This window comes from Myotis daubentonii, chromosome 14 (genome assembly GCF_963259705.1).
Source record: "Myotis daubentonii chromosome 14, mMyoDau2.1, whole genome shotgun sequence".
Classification (NCBI taxonomy): domain Eukaryota; kingdom Metazoa; phylum Chordata; class Mammalia; order Chiroptera; family Vespertilionidae; genus Myotis; species Myotis daubentonii.
Genome location: NC_081853.1, coordinates 50,258,520 through 50,274,372, shown reverse-complemented (window position 1 = coordinate 50,274,372; position 15,853 = coordinate 50,258,520). Strand labels below are relative to the sequence as shown.

The 15,853-nt window shown below is 50.8% G+C and overlaps 1 protein-coding gene across 2 annotated transcripts in view; it reads left to right on the top strand.

Annotated features, from left to right (window-relative positions):
• The window catches only part of LARS2 (leucyl-tRNA synthetase 2, mitochondrial), a 110,347-nt gene that overhangs the window by 46,250 nt on the left and 48,244 nt on the right, over window positions 1–15,853 (top strand). For both annotated transcript variants that reach the window (XM_059664329.1, XM_059664330.1), the window contains exons 7-8: window positions 3,417–3,560; window positions 14,382–14,489. In XM_059664329.1, coding sequence (XP_059520312.1) covers window positions 3,417–3,560; window positions 14,382–14,489 — 252 coding nt within the window. The remainder of the gene's footprint in view (window positions 1–3,416; window positions 3,561–14,381; window positions 14,490–15,853) is intronic.

The following is a 15,853-nucleotide window of genomic DNA, read 5'->3' as shown; positions in this document are numbered from 1 at the left end:
GGAAGCAGTGGGCCAGGTGGGCTGGAGCTCAGTGTTTGCAGGCGTTTCAGCCGCTTCCGTATCGACTGAAGGTTGATTTTAAAATTCGGATCCTGCCAGTGTGGCTAGTGAACGGTAGAGGAGTGTGGAGCTGGCTTCAGCGGGGAATAGGGAACACACATGTCAGCCAGGTGAGGTTGTCCAGAAACTGTATTCTACGTAGCAAGACTGTGCTTGCCTGACAGTCAGGGTGTCCATCAAAGTACATGTTCAAAACGTGGACATCGGGGATGTTGTAAAGAGCCCTGGCTCCGAGGGAGGCCGTGGGCGAGAGACCGTTAGTGAGAGAGGAGACCTGGGAAAGGGCGTGGGGAGCAGCTCCAGGGCGTGGAGAGGCTGCACGTGCTGCGTCCGGATGCCAGGGCCCTGCCTTGCGGCCACCCCTGGGGTAACACTCCCCCCCCCTCAACCCCCCCCCGCCCCCCCACCGTGGGAAGGCTGAGCTTGGACCCGGCATCTCTGTGGTTGAGGTGGATCAGATCGTGGGAAGAAACAAGAGTGGGTTCTCACAGCTGACGCATCTTTGATCTGAAATGCTATTTCCTTTGGTGTTTTTCCTCTTCCCCCAAGACTTTCTCTGGGGGAAAAAATTGCTTTTGTGTTTTGCTTTTATTTGTCTCTCATCCGACACCAGGGTTTTGTTATAACTTGTAAGCCTCTTAGGAACACACCTTCCTCCTTGCATTTTGTAACCGAGGGCCGGGGAGATGCCAGGCCGTGTGGGAACTGTTGATAAGAAAATAGAGTCCTGTTTGTTTCTGCGATCGGCAGTATTGAGTGTTTGCTTCTTCCTGATCCTCTGAGGCTGGTGGGGGGCGGGAGGCACAGATGGAAGCATATAGGGCTTTTTATCTCCGTTTTATATTTTATACAGTTTTAGTTCTGTGTGGGTTTTGGGGGAGGGTGTGGGGCGGGCTCCCATTTGAAAGAACTTTCCACAATACTAAACAACACTTGGCTCTTTCTTTTTACCTTATTATTTATTTATTTATTCATTTATTTATTTATTTATTTATTTATCTATTTTTATCCTTGCCCGAGGATATTTTTCCATTGATTTTTAGGGAGATTGGAAAAGAGAGGGACAGAGAGAAAGAAACATCAATGTGAGAGAAACACATTGATTGGTTGCTTCCTGCAGAAGTCTCTACCAGAGCCTGGGCTGGGGAGGAGCCTGCAACTGAGGTACGTGCCCTTGACCAGAATCGAACATGGTACCCTTTGGTCTGCAGGCCGGAGCTCTACTCACTGAGCCAAACTGGCTAGGGCTACCTTATTTATTTTATTTTATTTGAAAATATATTTTTATTGATTTCAGAGATGAAGGGAAAGGGGGAGAGATAGGAACATCAATGATGAGAGAGAATCATTGATTGGCTGTCTCCTGCATGCCCCCTACTGGGGATTGAGCCCACAACCCCAGCATGTGCCCTTGACTGGAATGGAACCTGGGACCCTTCAGTTTGCTCTATCCACTGAGCCAACCAGCTAGGGCTGGTTATTTTAAATGGTATCCCTCCCAACGCCTAATATAGGCAATAATAACAGATAAGTAAATCACCCTTGGTTTATCAGCCTAGAGTTTTCATCTCTAAGGTTAATATTTTATCTCTGTGTACTCAAGGCGTGGGGGGCCCTGGAATGAGAGGAGTCACTCACTGCAGGGCTTTACCACTGACTGCAGGCTTCACAGGCTTACATGTTTTGGTGGCCATGCTGCCTTCCAGTTGTAAAATCACTACCAACAGATGGGTTAGCCTATCCTCCACCCTCCTTTTTATGTAGATTTTAGATATGTCTCTGGATCAGTCAGGGTCCAGCAGAAAGTAGAGGGTGCGGCCGAAAGGATCATGTTATAAAGGGACTGTTTCAGTAGGGTTTATGGGCGACCTCAGGGCGCAGGCACTGGACCTAGGAAGACAGTAACTGTGACAGAGGGCAGGGGCTGTGCCTTCGGTGTTCCAGCCACAGCCCGGCTGGAAGGAGGGCAGGGCGCCTCTCATTGGCTGAACCCAGCCAGAGGACAAGCCAGGGTGCAGAAGAGGGAAAGAGGATTTGGAGGGGCAAATAGACAATATTCGGCACAATCTCTTATTAGAATTGCTTATTAAAATTAAAAATAACAATGAGTACCTGACTGGTGTGCTCAGTGGTTGAGCATCCACCCATGAACCAGGAGGTCATAATTCGATTCCAGGTCAAGGCACATGCCTGGGCTGCAGGCTCCATCCCCAGTAGGGGGAGTGCAGGAGGCAGCCGATCAATGATTCTCTCTCATCATTGATGTTTCTATGTCTCTCTCCCTCTCCTTTCTTCTCTCTGAAAATCAATAAAAACATATTTAAAATAACAGTGCTTATCAAGCCAGGATATTTTAGTGCCCAAACTCTGTACTCATTGACTTCTTTGCACTAAGTTGTACCTAAATGTAGTAAAGGGATGATGTCAATGGCAGAGGTATTTATTTTACATGAAGATAGACGTGAATTAGAGCTATGGAGGGAAACTTCACAGTGGTTGAGATTACAGGGTCTCTCAGCCACATAAAAATATTCAGAAAGATCTCAAAAGATTGCTACCTTCTAGGGACAGATGTTGATTGCGAGACGACACAACAGAATTTTGGGGGGTATTGGGAATGCTCTATATCTTGATATGGGTGGTGGTAAGATTTATTCGCACTACTCTACATATGTGATACAGTCATTTAAATGGAATAAAGTGACTGTTTTTGTAGGATTTAGGGAAGCCCTACTGTTACTAGCACCAGAGATAAAATTCTTAAAAAATTGCAGACAATTTTTACAGTTCCCATAGTCTGAGTTCTGATCCTGTCTCTCTCACTTCCTGGGTGACTTTTGACAGGTTATTTGACCTCTGTGCCTCAGTTTCCTTCTTTGCAATGTGGGGATAACACTATTCATGCCTTAAAAGGTTGTCGTGAGGATGCGGAAAGCCAGCATTAGGAAGGCACTTAGCCAGCGTCTAGCACACGGTGGTCACTCGGTCATGGTTAGCTATTTATATTAAAGTTAATATACTCGTTTACCCTAAAATACCATTGTTACTTCTTTTTCTCTGTTTACTCAAACTTCAAATCCTGCCAGTTCATCCTTTCATGCAAGAAGATACCAAGCCTGAGCTAGACACGTGCTTACAGCTTCCGTCCGAAGCATATTCTAATGGGAGGGAGGCACAGAGGCCGTTCCCTGCGCTTCTTACAGCTCGCTGGTGGTTTCCTGGCCGCACGGTACTCCGAGGGGATGCAGACTCCTCGAGTCCCGGAGCAGAGGTGCTGCGTTTGCAGATTCCTCACCTGGGAGGAGCCTTGAGGGGTCCTTCAGTGTCCTCACCATTTTGTCTCATGGTTGGTACAGGCCTTGGTTAACTGGGACCCCGTGGACCAAACAGTGCTGGCCAACGAGCAGGTGGATGAGCAGGGCTGTTCGTGGCGCTCCGGAGCGAAGGTGGAGCAGAGGTACCTCAGGCAGTGGTTCCTCAAGACAACTGCTTATGCAAAGGTGAGTGTGGGCCCGCAGGCTCCCCACTAATGCAGGCTCCCCACTAATGTGTGCACGTTGGCGGGCAGCACCAACGACCAACGCCGTATGCATAGATGACCCCCAGCTCTCTCACTCAAAAGACGTTCCTTTCTTTCTCCCCCCCCCCCCCCCCCCGTTTTCCCCTCAGTTAAAAGACGTTTCTTAAATGAGGCTATTTTTCCATTATAATCTATTCAGAACAAAACTGAGAGTAGCGCATGGATTTGGAAACGTACTCCCTGGAACTGGTTAGCACAGTGCTATTGAGAGACCGGAGGAGAAGCACAGGCTGAGGGCCTGGCTCTCTGTAACTTCCCGGCAGTGGGAGCCCCTCTCTGCTGACAGGCAGCCCCAGACGCGTCCATGGCTCTGTAGCAGGCGTTGTGGAAAAGCCACCTAATTAGCTCTTCTGTTTTGACCTCTGCCTCAAGTTGGAAATGTAATAACCTAACTGAGGGGCATTATTCTTTAAATTGTCAGCTGTGAATTTTCAGCTGTTCATCAGAAACGCTAGTTACCATGGTGACTTGCTGGGTTCTTGCTGAACTCCTGTGCACATTTATTGAAAAAGCTGTCTTTGGAGGTCAGCTCTTGGTCTGCCCTGAAAATCAGAAGAAGTGGGAGTGGTGGGAGTGGGCAGAAATCTATGTTCACTGCAGGCTCTTGGCTGAGGGCTGCACGGAGCAAGGCTCCATAAGGCCCAAGGGAAAATGATGGCTGTGGGACCAAGAGAGAGCCCAGCTACCAGGGTTGCACGGTGCTCAGAGACCTTGGAGTTAGGGCCCAGACGAACGTCTGCATTTGACACCCCCACAAAGCCATATATTAGACATATAGGTAACACTCTAGGAATGAGGACAAAATTAAAATAGACTCATCTTAGTAAAAAAAAAAAAAATTAAGCCTGACAGGTTCACAAGGAACTTTTAGAACAAAATTCAACACCTTTAAAGGGAGACAACATAATCCAGACTCCCTGCAAGGTTGGTTTCACCTGTGATGTTCAACATGTAATGAAAAACATCCAGCTTTGTAGAGAATCAGGGAATGTGACCCATAGTCAAGAAAGTTGAAAAAGGCCTAGAAATAAAAATTTTAAAAAGGCAATAGTTCCTGAGATGACCCAGAAGTTGGAATTAGGAAATGAAGTCAGAGGCATCTGTTATATAACTGATCTGGAATAGATGGTCATAATGAGTGAACAATGGGGAATCTCACAAGAGAAATGGAAACTATTCAAAACAAACGAACACTGGCAGTCTAGAACAGAAAAGTACGATATCCGAAATGGGAAATTTCCCTGTTTAGGACGCAGGCAGGCGAGCAAGGGTTAAGTGGGCCGTAAAGCTGGAGGGGAGCCTCCCAACTAAGGAACAACCCTGTGTGGTGACCCTAAAGCGGAAGTCTACGTGGCAGTTTGAGGAATTGAAGGAATGTGAGGGAAGGGAATATCGGAGAGCGAGGAGAGGCAGGGCTGGCGAAGCTGGGGCAGTGGTGAGGGGCCCATCAGCAGGGCTTAGGTCTTCAGGAATTTGCACTTTATCATGGGGGCCCTGGGGAACTCTCAAAGGATTCTGAGGAAGGGAATGGCATGGTCCAATACGTCCTTTTATTTTTATTGATTTCAGAGAGGAAAGGAGAGGAAGAGAGAGATAGAAACATCAATGACGAGAGAGAATCGATTGGCTGCTTCCTGCACGCTCCCTACTGGGGATCAAGCCCCGCAACCCAGGCACGTGCCCTTGACCGGAATGGAACCCGGGACCCTTCAGTCCACAGGCCGGCGCTCTATCCGCTGAGCCAAACCGGCTGGGCCAGATGTGTGCTTTTATAAGCTCGTGTGGGAGGGTGGGTGACTGACTGCTGCTTTATCCGGAACGCAGGAGCTTCCGTGGCATCCCCAGCAAGAGCCCACTGTGTGCTTTCAGCCCCAGCTCAGCCGTGTCCCGTGGCTGCCCCAGCGTGGAGGGGCCGAGGAAGGCAGGCTCGGCTTTCAGCCTCTGCAGTCACGGGGCTGGGGGAGGGGGTGGGGAATGGGGCTGGGTGGCCAGGAGCTGTGCCCCACCGCTATCTTTAGGGCTTTGTATCTGCAGCTGATTTGGCAGCTCTGCGGGCTCCGCGTGCAGCTGGTGGTCTGCTCGGGAACATGGCTGTGGCGCAGCCTTTCATTCACTTAACTTCCAAATTATAAAGACGGTGCCTGATGTGAAAATGACAGGGAGCCCTGGAACAGAAAAATCGCCTCATTAAGGCTGTTCTGTGATGTATTTGATTTTCTCCCCTCACCCCCCACCCGGCGTTTGCTAGGCTTGTCTGCTTTGTGAGACATGAAAAGTGCTTTCAGCCGCACGCTCTGTGGAAGGAGACCTGTGGTGGGAGCAGTGAGGAACAGCTGAGACGTGTGGGAGGAACCTGTGGGCCGCGCTGGAGCGGAGGGGCAGGGAGCCTCACATACAGAAAGGAAAAGGCTCCGAGTGTGGTGGAGCCAACGCCGGTTCCCGACAGCAGGTGAAGCCCGGAAGCGACCTTGGCTTCCCACTTGAGCTTTTCTAATAGATCCGTGGGTTTGATTCCTGCGGCTGCCTCCTGTGCCCCCAGAGGCTGTTTCCTCGCAGGGCCCGGCTCGCGGGCACTATTCCTGGGCGCCTCCTGGTGTTACGATGGACAGAACCACGCCCCAATGGTGCTCAGTCCAGCCCACGTTGGTGGTGATAGTTTCCAAATTTTCAGGAACTCCCTGGCGACTGCGGGGACATGAGCAGGTCCACACCTTTCACTCCTCCCTGCTTGCCCCGATCCGGTCGGTGCTCAGGCCTTTACCTCACCATCTTGTTTAACCCTGACATCAGTCCTTTGAGGGTGGTCCTCTTGTTAGTCCCATTTTACTGATGAGGAAACTGAGGCTCACACTGCTAATACGTAACAGCACTGGGATTCCAGTCCGAGTGCCTGAGCTCTTAACGGGCAGTCTGTACCGCGTCTCAGGTCATCTGAATTCACCCATTCTTTCCCCAGATGTTACTGAGTACCTGGCCAGACCCGGGGCGAGGTGCTCAGAATACAGAAGAGCACAGCGAGGTCCCTGCTCTCACGGAGCTTGGAGGCTAATGTGGGAGACAGTGGCAGAGAAGCGGCCACAGCCCAGGGGGATCCTGCAGGACAGTGCATGGGAGGCCAGGAGGAGCCCAGGTCTGCCCAGGGGCTGGGAAGGCATCATGGAGGAGGTGAGGAGACAGGGAGTGCAGGATGTCTGCAAGGGAGCGCTCTGTTCCCTTCCAGACGTGCAGGAAACTCACAGTATTTCTAAGGACAGTTCTGTTGGCCAGAAGCAGAGGGGCAGCCACGAGCCCTTATGAAGTCAGGGGGACGGGAGGTACTATCTCCCCTTCCCTGCCCCCCATGTGTCTCTTGATTTCACCTGTGACCTTGCCGGTGAAGTAGAGGTGCCTTTGGAAGAATGCACCGGTCCTGTTTGGGCCTGCAAAGAGGGAAGGTAGGGGCTGGAGAGTTGGGGAAGGAGGGGAAGTGGGGTGCGAGGCAAGAGCTTGTGGGGAGGCAGAGGAGGAGGATGGAGCAGGAGGAGCAATGAGGCAGGTATGTCTCCAGCCCGCTCCCCTGGGGCCTGAGAGTCCCCGGCACTCTGGAGCCCTTGGGCAGCCTGGTTCCAGTCCTGAGCCCGGAGTGGCTGGTGAAAGCGTCTGGCCTTCTCTGGGAATTGGGCCTGTTTCCTGGCTGTCTCAGACCCGCCCTTGGCCCCGGAACAGAGGCTGGCTCACAGGTACAGCAACCCTCACCTGCCCCGCCCAGAAAGCGTAGCAGATGGACTGGTCAGTGAGGTTGGCGACTTGGCCCCACCCTGCCTCCTGCCTCCAGGAGAGCCGTGGTCCCTGCCTCCGCCCGTGTGTGCAGCCTGGGTCTTCCCATGGGTGCGAACAAGGGCGATATTGGCTGAGGGTGAAAGTTTCTGAGAACCAAGAGGAGCAAGTGAGAAAGGTTTAAGGAGCCGTCAGCTCCTCTGCAGGGCGTTGGGATAAAGGCCGTGAGGACTCGGGCGGAGCCAGATTTCATGTTGCCATGTGAGGGTTCCCTCTTACCAGCCCCGGGCCTTAAAGCAATTACTGCCTTCATCTCCACCACGTCCCTCTGTGGTCATTCTGGGCTGGGGGTGGCCTTATGCCCCCCCTTGTAACTCCCGAGTGGCAGGGAGCCCCAGCCGCTCAGCTCTGGCCCCGGCTGGCACGTTCAGCCCCAAGTGAGCGTCCTGCCGGAATCACTGTCTCTTCTAGAAACAGCAGAGGCTTCTGTCCTGGGATCGGTTCACGCTCCCTTTCGCACGGAGCGAGGGAGCTGTTCGTCTGCTCCTTCTGTGTGATATCTTCTCTCCTCTGTAACCTGCCACTCCAGGATCTTCCCTCTTCTAAGCCTGAGGGTGAACGCAGTTCACCTTCCATCCTGTCCTGTCTTCTCAGCCCTCCTGGGGGGAAGAGGGACACACGGGGCACAGAGGGAGCCATCCCCACCCACCCCTCAAGTCCTGGGGGTGAGAGTGGGCAGGAGTGGGAGGGGGGCCAAGACTCAAGGAAAGTAGGTGCTTGAGGCTGACGGTTCCCAGCACGTCCCAGGCGAGCAGGGGGCTGCCTAGAGCGGGTCAGGCATGTGTCCCCACCCAGCCCCAGCCAGCAGGAAGCAGCTGGGAGCTCCTGCCTGGAAAAGTCACCAGAGTTGGTGCAGGGCTGGGCCTGGCTCTGGGATTAGAAACCTCTGGGGTTTCTAGATGACACAGACGATTAGGTTTCTTCTCCTTAAACACAGCGCCTTCTGCCCACCTCCAAACGTCCGCACCGCTGCCCACTCACAGCCGCGTGGTCTCGATCGGGGCAGCGCTGTGAGCATGGACTCCAGGGGCAGGGAACTTATTAGCCCCTTGTTGGGGGAAGTGGGGCCGCTGGGTGTGCCGGGGAGAGCTGGCGAGTGTCCCCAATGAGCCTCGTTAGCTCAGGAAGACATTTGGATTTGAAAGCTAGAGGACACTTGAGGGAGCACTGAGCAGGTTCCCCTACCTTTAGCTCAGAGTCCCCCAAGCTTTTGAATCCCTGTCCTGATCTGAGAAACAAATGGCAGGAAAAAAACCCTCATGCCTTTATTGCTGCTCCGAGTTACAACATCAATCCGATGTCTGAAACCAAATTAAAAGAGAGGGATAGGTGTTGCTTTATTTCAAGCAGCGCACATCCTGTCCTCCTCCTGCCGCCTAGGGCGCTGATTGCCAGCAGAGGTGTCAGCAAAATGACTGAGCCAGCCCATCCCTCATTGTATATCTGAGTCACCCCGAGCCCAGGAAAGCCAGGCCCGACCGGAGTCCCCTCGGTCCCAGACCTGCGTTCTTCCACCTGCTCTTGAGCACTGGTTCCCAGGCAACCAAGCGAGACCCTCGTGCAGAAGCCAGACCGTCTGTGTGTGTTGCAGGAAGGTAGGGCCTTAGCAAGTCAGGAAATGTGATAGGTACGGGAGCGGTCACAGAAGGCCGGTAATGGCAAGCGCGGTTTTCTAGTTTGTTCCTGATGGAATTGGCCTGCTGGCCTCTCGGAGCGGGAGCTGGGTCATGTTCTGCATCATTATTCTCCGCCCCAACGCCCTGTCCTTATCCTGGGGCCTTCAGGGAGCAGGAGACTGAGCCCGTGGGCGCCGCTGCTGTTAAGGAAACAGTCACAACAGATACGCGTGGCTCCATATTACATTGTTTTGTTTTCAAAATAAGTCTGCTCTTCTAGAAAGAGACCATGTCCCACAGCACCTTCCCATGTCTCTGTGGTTTGCTGACTATTCCAGGTGGTCAGCTCTAGTGTCAGCTTTGCTCAAAATAGAGACTTGATCATTTCCAGGACTGTGATAAGTTACAAACCTTGGTAAAATGCAGGCTGTAGTTAAAAAGAAGATATTAAGAGCATGGCCTTACCTGTGTAAGAACGTGCACACAGGCACACACACTCCTACTGTATTTGTTCAGTTCTAACACCATTGGTTTTAGATGTTATGCTCCACGGAGAAAGGAAAATGCTGTCAATCAAAGACACCATTGACTGCAGGACACGGCCCCGTTTCAGAGCTTGTGGGGAAACGTGCATCTTAGCGTCAGTGGAAGACGGGAGCAAGTAGGATGGGAGGTACAGAATAAAATATTAATGGCGGGCACCCTGGCTGCTTCAGCCGACGTGTGTAATTGGTATTTTTCTTCATCCTTTCTGTCTTTTCCAAAATTTCCATGATGACTTGTCATTTTGAGACCCCCAGAACCAAGCAGCCTAACAGCTGGGTGGCGATGGCCTTGGTTTACACGTCTTCAGACCCGAGAGTCTGGGAAAGGCCGGTCTTACGTTCTGGAAGCTATACACTTGTAGGCAAGCTTCCAAGCTGAAGGCAGTTGAGCAGCTTGTCCCCTGGGATGGCTGTCTCCACTTCATTCTTTCCCGGAACAGAGCTGCCCTTTCAGGCCACGGTGGGGTGCAGGCACAGCCTCTCTCTGTCCTGGGTGCCACGGGCAGGGAGATGAGGTGGTGGCCTCAGGGAATCGGAAGCTGGCTCATCAGACAGGTGGCTCTGTCGTTGGGAGGGCTTGGCCTCCGTCATCGGCGTCGTTAGGAGGGTGGTGGTGACATTTCAGAACCTCCAGCACTGTCCCCTGGAAGTCAGTGGCCTTAGAACAGTCCTGCCGCTGACAAGGCAGTGGGAAGGGGTGGCAAAGGCTGGTAAGTGTGGCCATCGTGAATGCATGGCGAGGTGGGTACGAAGAGGTTAGCCTCGCTGGCTTCCAGGGTTCCTTCTGCATGTGCTCTCCCACAGAGCACGCACGCGGGCCACCCCGACGGCTCCACCCAGAAGGCACGTCTGTCCTCCCAGCTGCTGGGAAGCTACACGGTAGCACTTCCGCGTGGCTCTGAGACTCGCGCTTGCTGTCCATGTGGGCTGGTGGGCGCCTCTTGTCCTTTGCCCCTGCCACCCCTCGAGCCTGCGCCTGTGGCCCAGGCACACCTCATTAGCAGGATTCCTCACTTACACGTGGTTGCCGCCCTTCTGGGTTAGTAGCTCCTCACTGGGACTGGCACTCTTGGAGAGCCAACTGGGTGGGGGTGGGGGTGAGGGTGGGCTGGAGGGGGTCGATGGGGGAAAAAGGGGGGAGATATGTAATACTTTCAACAATAAAGATTCTTAAAAAAAGAGCGAACTGTATTTGTAAATAAATCTTTTGCATCCAGAGTCACAACAAATGGATTTCGCTAGACATACATAAAACATTTCAGAAGAGAAGTTAGCACAGGGCTGTCAGAGGGAGGTAAACATCCCGCCAGATGAGATTTTTAATGGATAAATCTTTGTGCCTAACTTCCTGCAGGGGAATGAGGCTAGGATGAGAGAAGGTTTATTCCTCTAGCATATTCTAAAGAGGATATTCTAGATTGTTAAACATCTTACTGCTTTCGGAATTGATTTTCCTTTATTAGAACTCAAATATACACTGTGCTTTTAGAGTGAATGCACTGAAATGATTTTTTAAAGAAGAATAAAGAAACCTTGGCAGCAAGAAAAAGTTTTAGAAAAAACATACAGATTGTAATACAAAATTAATTGCTAATCAAACCACACTGATTCAGAAGGAGGCTAAGTGTTAAGCTTTTAAAAAGTACCCGTTTTAATTACGTCTCCCCATTTCATCTTGTCTCTTTCATGCTGTCTCAAATCTATGCCCAGCTCTCCAGGTCCTGGCTGTGCAGCCTCTCCCCCTCCCATGGGAGCTAATAAATCTAAGCTAATGGTTTTAAAAGGTTTGGATTTCTCATTTTGATTGCATTTGTTCATCCAAGGTCTCCTGAAATGTATCTTGTTTTAAAAACCACTTCTAGAATCCTCACTTGTGGTCCCGTTGCATGTGGTGGTTAATGCGTTAGCGCACACACGGTCTTCCCTAGGGAAGTAAGGACTTATTTCTGGCCTTATTTCAGTGTCTTTGAAGAAAGAGTCTGGCCCTAGCTGGTTTGGCTCACTGGATAGAGCTTTGGCCCGGGGACTGAAGGGTCCCAGGTTCGATTCCGGTCAAGGGCATGTACCTTGGTTGCGGGCACATCCCCAGTAGGGATTGTGCAGGAGGCAGCTGATCGATGCTTCTCTCTCATCGATGTTTCTAACTCTCTATCCCTCTCCCTTCCTCTCTGTAAAAAGTCAATAAAATATATTTAATAAAAAAAAAAAAATAGGGGGGGTCTGATTGGCCAGGTTCTATCTAATCCTCTTTTTATCCTCAGCTTTTCATTTTAATCTTCCTCTTTCTTCTTCCTGATTATATTTTGTGTTACGAAAGCCTCTTTTGATTAGATGTGGATTTCAGCCTGTCTCCTTCTACTTCCTGTTCTTAAACATGGGCTCATAAGTCAGACTCGTTAATAGGCAGTTCAGTTCAACTCCTTACAGCATCCCATCCACATGGTACGTACAGGGCCGCAGGGGCCGTGTTTGCAGGCCGGTCTCAGCTAAGTGATTGTGAGGCCTTTCTGTAAGCCACAGGATTTCTCTAAATGCTCAACAATAACCACAACAATGTGGCTTCAGGTGAGCAGTAAATGCAGGAATTATTTGTAAAACATGGAACGAGAAGCCCACTTATATAATTAATTTCTAGGTTTTACATGTGGAAGATGTTATCTTTTGTTTAATTCACCTAAAGAGACCAGGAAACTGAGCACAGTGTATCTGATCTGAAGACTTAGATCACTCATGATATTAGGCTGCCATTGACTTGGTTGAGTGAGCCATTTTTCATCTGTTAAATGAGGGAGCTGAATAAACGAATGGCTTCCAGGTTGTGCCCAAGCTCTGGCAGTTGACGGAGAGGGCTCGGAGAGAGCACAGGCCATCTCCCAGCATAGCTCGGCTTTCGGCTCTCACATGCTGGGTTCCCTCCATGTTACCTGAAAAGGCATTTACTCTATAGCCCTTTAAAAAAGAGTCTCAAAACCTGCTCTCTCCCAAGGTGTTTGGATTCTGTGAACCAGTAAGATTTCCATAATTCCAGGTTGGCCTGGGTGGGGGAGGGAGTCGCTGCCAAGTGTTTGCCAAATGTAAGGGCATGAAAGGAGCTAAATCCCATGTACTACCACTGTAATTGCAACACCAAAAGAGGGAGGCAGGCTGTCATCTCAACGAAAACCTAAATCAGACAAACAAATAAAATCAGGTCTTTAGACCAAACAACTGTAGGGCTGTGAATACTCACCACCCTCTTGTTCTGGTGGAGCAGGGCCAGCCCCGGGATGAGGGAGAGGCTGCTCAGAGCAGGTGTTCATCAAAAACCAGCCCTGAATAATGCTCATTTCTCAGTGGGGACTAAAAAGGGCTTGCTGGGTTATTCTCAAGATGTTGATTTCATTTGGTTTCTTTTTAAATTGCTTTCGTTTTAAAAAAAATTTCATAAATTTGGTAAGGCATTAAGCAGGAGGGTTTTTCTCTCTCCCATAATTAGCATATCAAAATATTCCCATTTCATTCTAGTTCAATCTTTTGTCCTCTCTGAGATCTGAATATTTTCAGCAAAGCACCTCCATAAGAAGTCTCCCAGCCTAGACAATGCAACCTAGAGGAAAACTCACCCAGAGGGCTTATCAGCAAGGCTCAGCAATGCAGGGGACAGAGAGGCGTCAGGTGCTGTCACAGGTTTTATTTTTATTTTATTTTATTATTTAAGGTATTACAAATAGTAGTACGTATGTCTCCTTCCCGCCCCCCCCATTGACCTCCCCTTGGCCTCCCCTACCCACCCCCCACCCCGCACTCTCCCTCTCCCCTCCAGTGTCTTGTGTCTGTTGGTTGTGCTTATATGCATGCATACAAGTCCTTCAGTTGACCTTATTCCCCCCAACCCTCCCCTATCTTCCCCCTGTAGTTTGACAGTCTGTTCAATGTTTCTTTGCCTCAATCTATTTTTGTTCAACAGTTTATAATGTTCTTTATATTCCACAAATGAGTGAGATCATGTGGTATTTATCTTTCACTGACTGGCTTATTTCACTTAGCATAACTGAGCAAGATTTCCTTGTGCTACTCAGGACAACGAGCAATTAAAAACCCGTGACAGCAAATGGTAAGCTGTCATAGGTTTTAAATTGTTTGTTGTCCTGAGTAGCACGAGGAAATCTTGCTCAGTCACTCCCCATCCCGCCCAGGATGTGAATCATCCCTTTTGTCCAACGCTGTATATGCTACCTGCCCGCTAGTCACTTAGCCGACTCAGTTACCAGAGAGGCCCACATTCATACAACTTTTATTGTTAAAATTGTTCTATTTTAATATTAGTTATTGTTGTTAGTCTCTTACTATGCTGATTTATTAACTAAGCTTTATCATAGGAATGTACCCATAGGAAAAACCATAGTATATATTGGGTTCTGCACCATCTGCAGTTTCAGGCATCTACTGGGGTCTTGGGTCGCATCCCCCAGGGGTAAGGGGGAGTGACTATATTTAACCTTCATGTCAGGGGCTCTGGCACATCCTGCTTTGCATGTGCCCAGGCCCCCAATGAATAGAGACATTGGCCAGACCCATCGCATGAAACTGAGTCCTGATGAGCAAGCGCCTCTGCTTCTCACCTCTGTTGGGCCCCTCTGATTGGCAGACGAACAAGAAGAGGCCTAATTCCTGAGCCTCCCCCCATGCCCCCCCCTTTCCCCCCAGTGCTTCCTCAGCAAGCCCCGAATCATTCACTTTCCCAAACCTGTGCATCTCGCTCTCCGTTCTCTCTCATCCCTACAGGCCATGCGGGACGCGTTGGCAGACCTCCCGGAGTGGTATGGAATCAAAGGCATGCAGGCCCACTGGATCGGGGACTGTGTGGGCTGCCACCTGGACTTCACCTTAAAGGTGAGCGGCGGAGCCTTCCCAGCAGTCAGTGCTGGCCAGGCCCTCTGCTCTGTTGCAACCCTTTGACCAGCCCAGCACCTGGGGCTCCACGGCAGCGTGTCCAGCGGAAAGAGCGCGAGTCCCACACACAATTTCAAATTTCCCTGTAGCCACAACCTTTACAGTGCAAAGAAACAGGTGAAATTAATTTCAATAGCATGTTCTGTTCAACCCATTCTATTCAGAATGTTACTGTTTCAAGATGTGAGCAATTTTTAAAAAGTATGAAGTGTTTAACTATTGTTAGCACTCCTGTTTCAGTACAAAGTCTTCGAATCCTGCCGTTGTCCTCTTGCAGCACCTACATTTCAAGTGCTCGCGGCTGCACGTAGCTCTGGCTACCATATTGGACAGCACAGATCTAGAGGGTGTTCTGTTGGGTCCATGAACTCCCTGAAATTAAGTGCAGAATGTGTGTGTGGGCACTTCCTAAGCAGCCGGTCCACAGCTCTCACTGTATCCTCGAGGAGGTTCATGTCCCAAAACAGGGAGCCGTGGCTAACGAACGCATGTACTGCACAGACGTGAAGCTGTTAGGGTCTGGGCTTCTGCAGGGTCCACAAGAGGGGACCTGCTGAAGGTCACTGCCGAAGGCCACCTGCCCCGGAAGGTCCCCTCGAACTGTCCTCTGTGTCTCTGCTGGCTGGAAAGTTGTTCTGTTGCCATTTCCTGCCTGGGTGTTCTTTTTTATCCTTCTGATGTCGCCTCCTCCATCAAGACCTGTGTGCCCACTTCATTTAGCTCCAAACCCTTCCCTCACCTCAGTCCCAATCAAACCCTTAGAGGGGGCAGCAGCCGGGAGACAGAGTTGACCCACCTTTGCAGGCTCCTTCCTCCTGACAGCCCTAGCTGGTGTCCACTAAGCACCTGCTGCCTGTCACTGAGCTCACGATTCCCGTGCCATGTCCTCACCCACGTGACCAGCTTACTCCGGCCTCAGACCTGGGAGCCCCCATCAGATAGAGGGTGTGTGCTTTAAAAACTTTGAAAATCAGACCCTGACATGGGCGTTTCCTTCCACTGCTTTTCCAAGCAAGTGGTGAAATTTCCAGCTGTGACGGCATCTCTCTGAGCATGCTCTGATCACCTTCAATCCGGGCCCAAGTGGGCCTGTGGTGGGCACCAGGCAGGGCTTCTGAAGGAGGAGCTGTGATCCTCCTCTTCCGCCCTCCTCTGCCCCTGCCGGGTCCATCTCTGACCCCCCGTCCCTGGGGCTGTGGCCAGAAGCTGGCCCCACTATTTGCGGTTGAAGGGGTGGGGAGAAGGGGATGAGGTTGGGGAGCACAGTAGTCCAGAGGGAGGATTGAGAGGGAATGACTACTCTG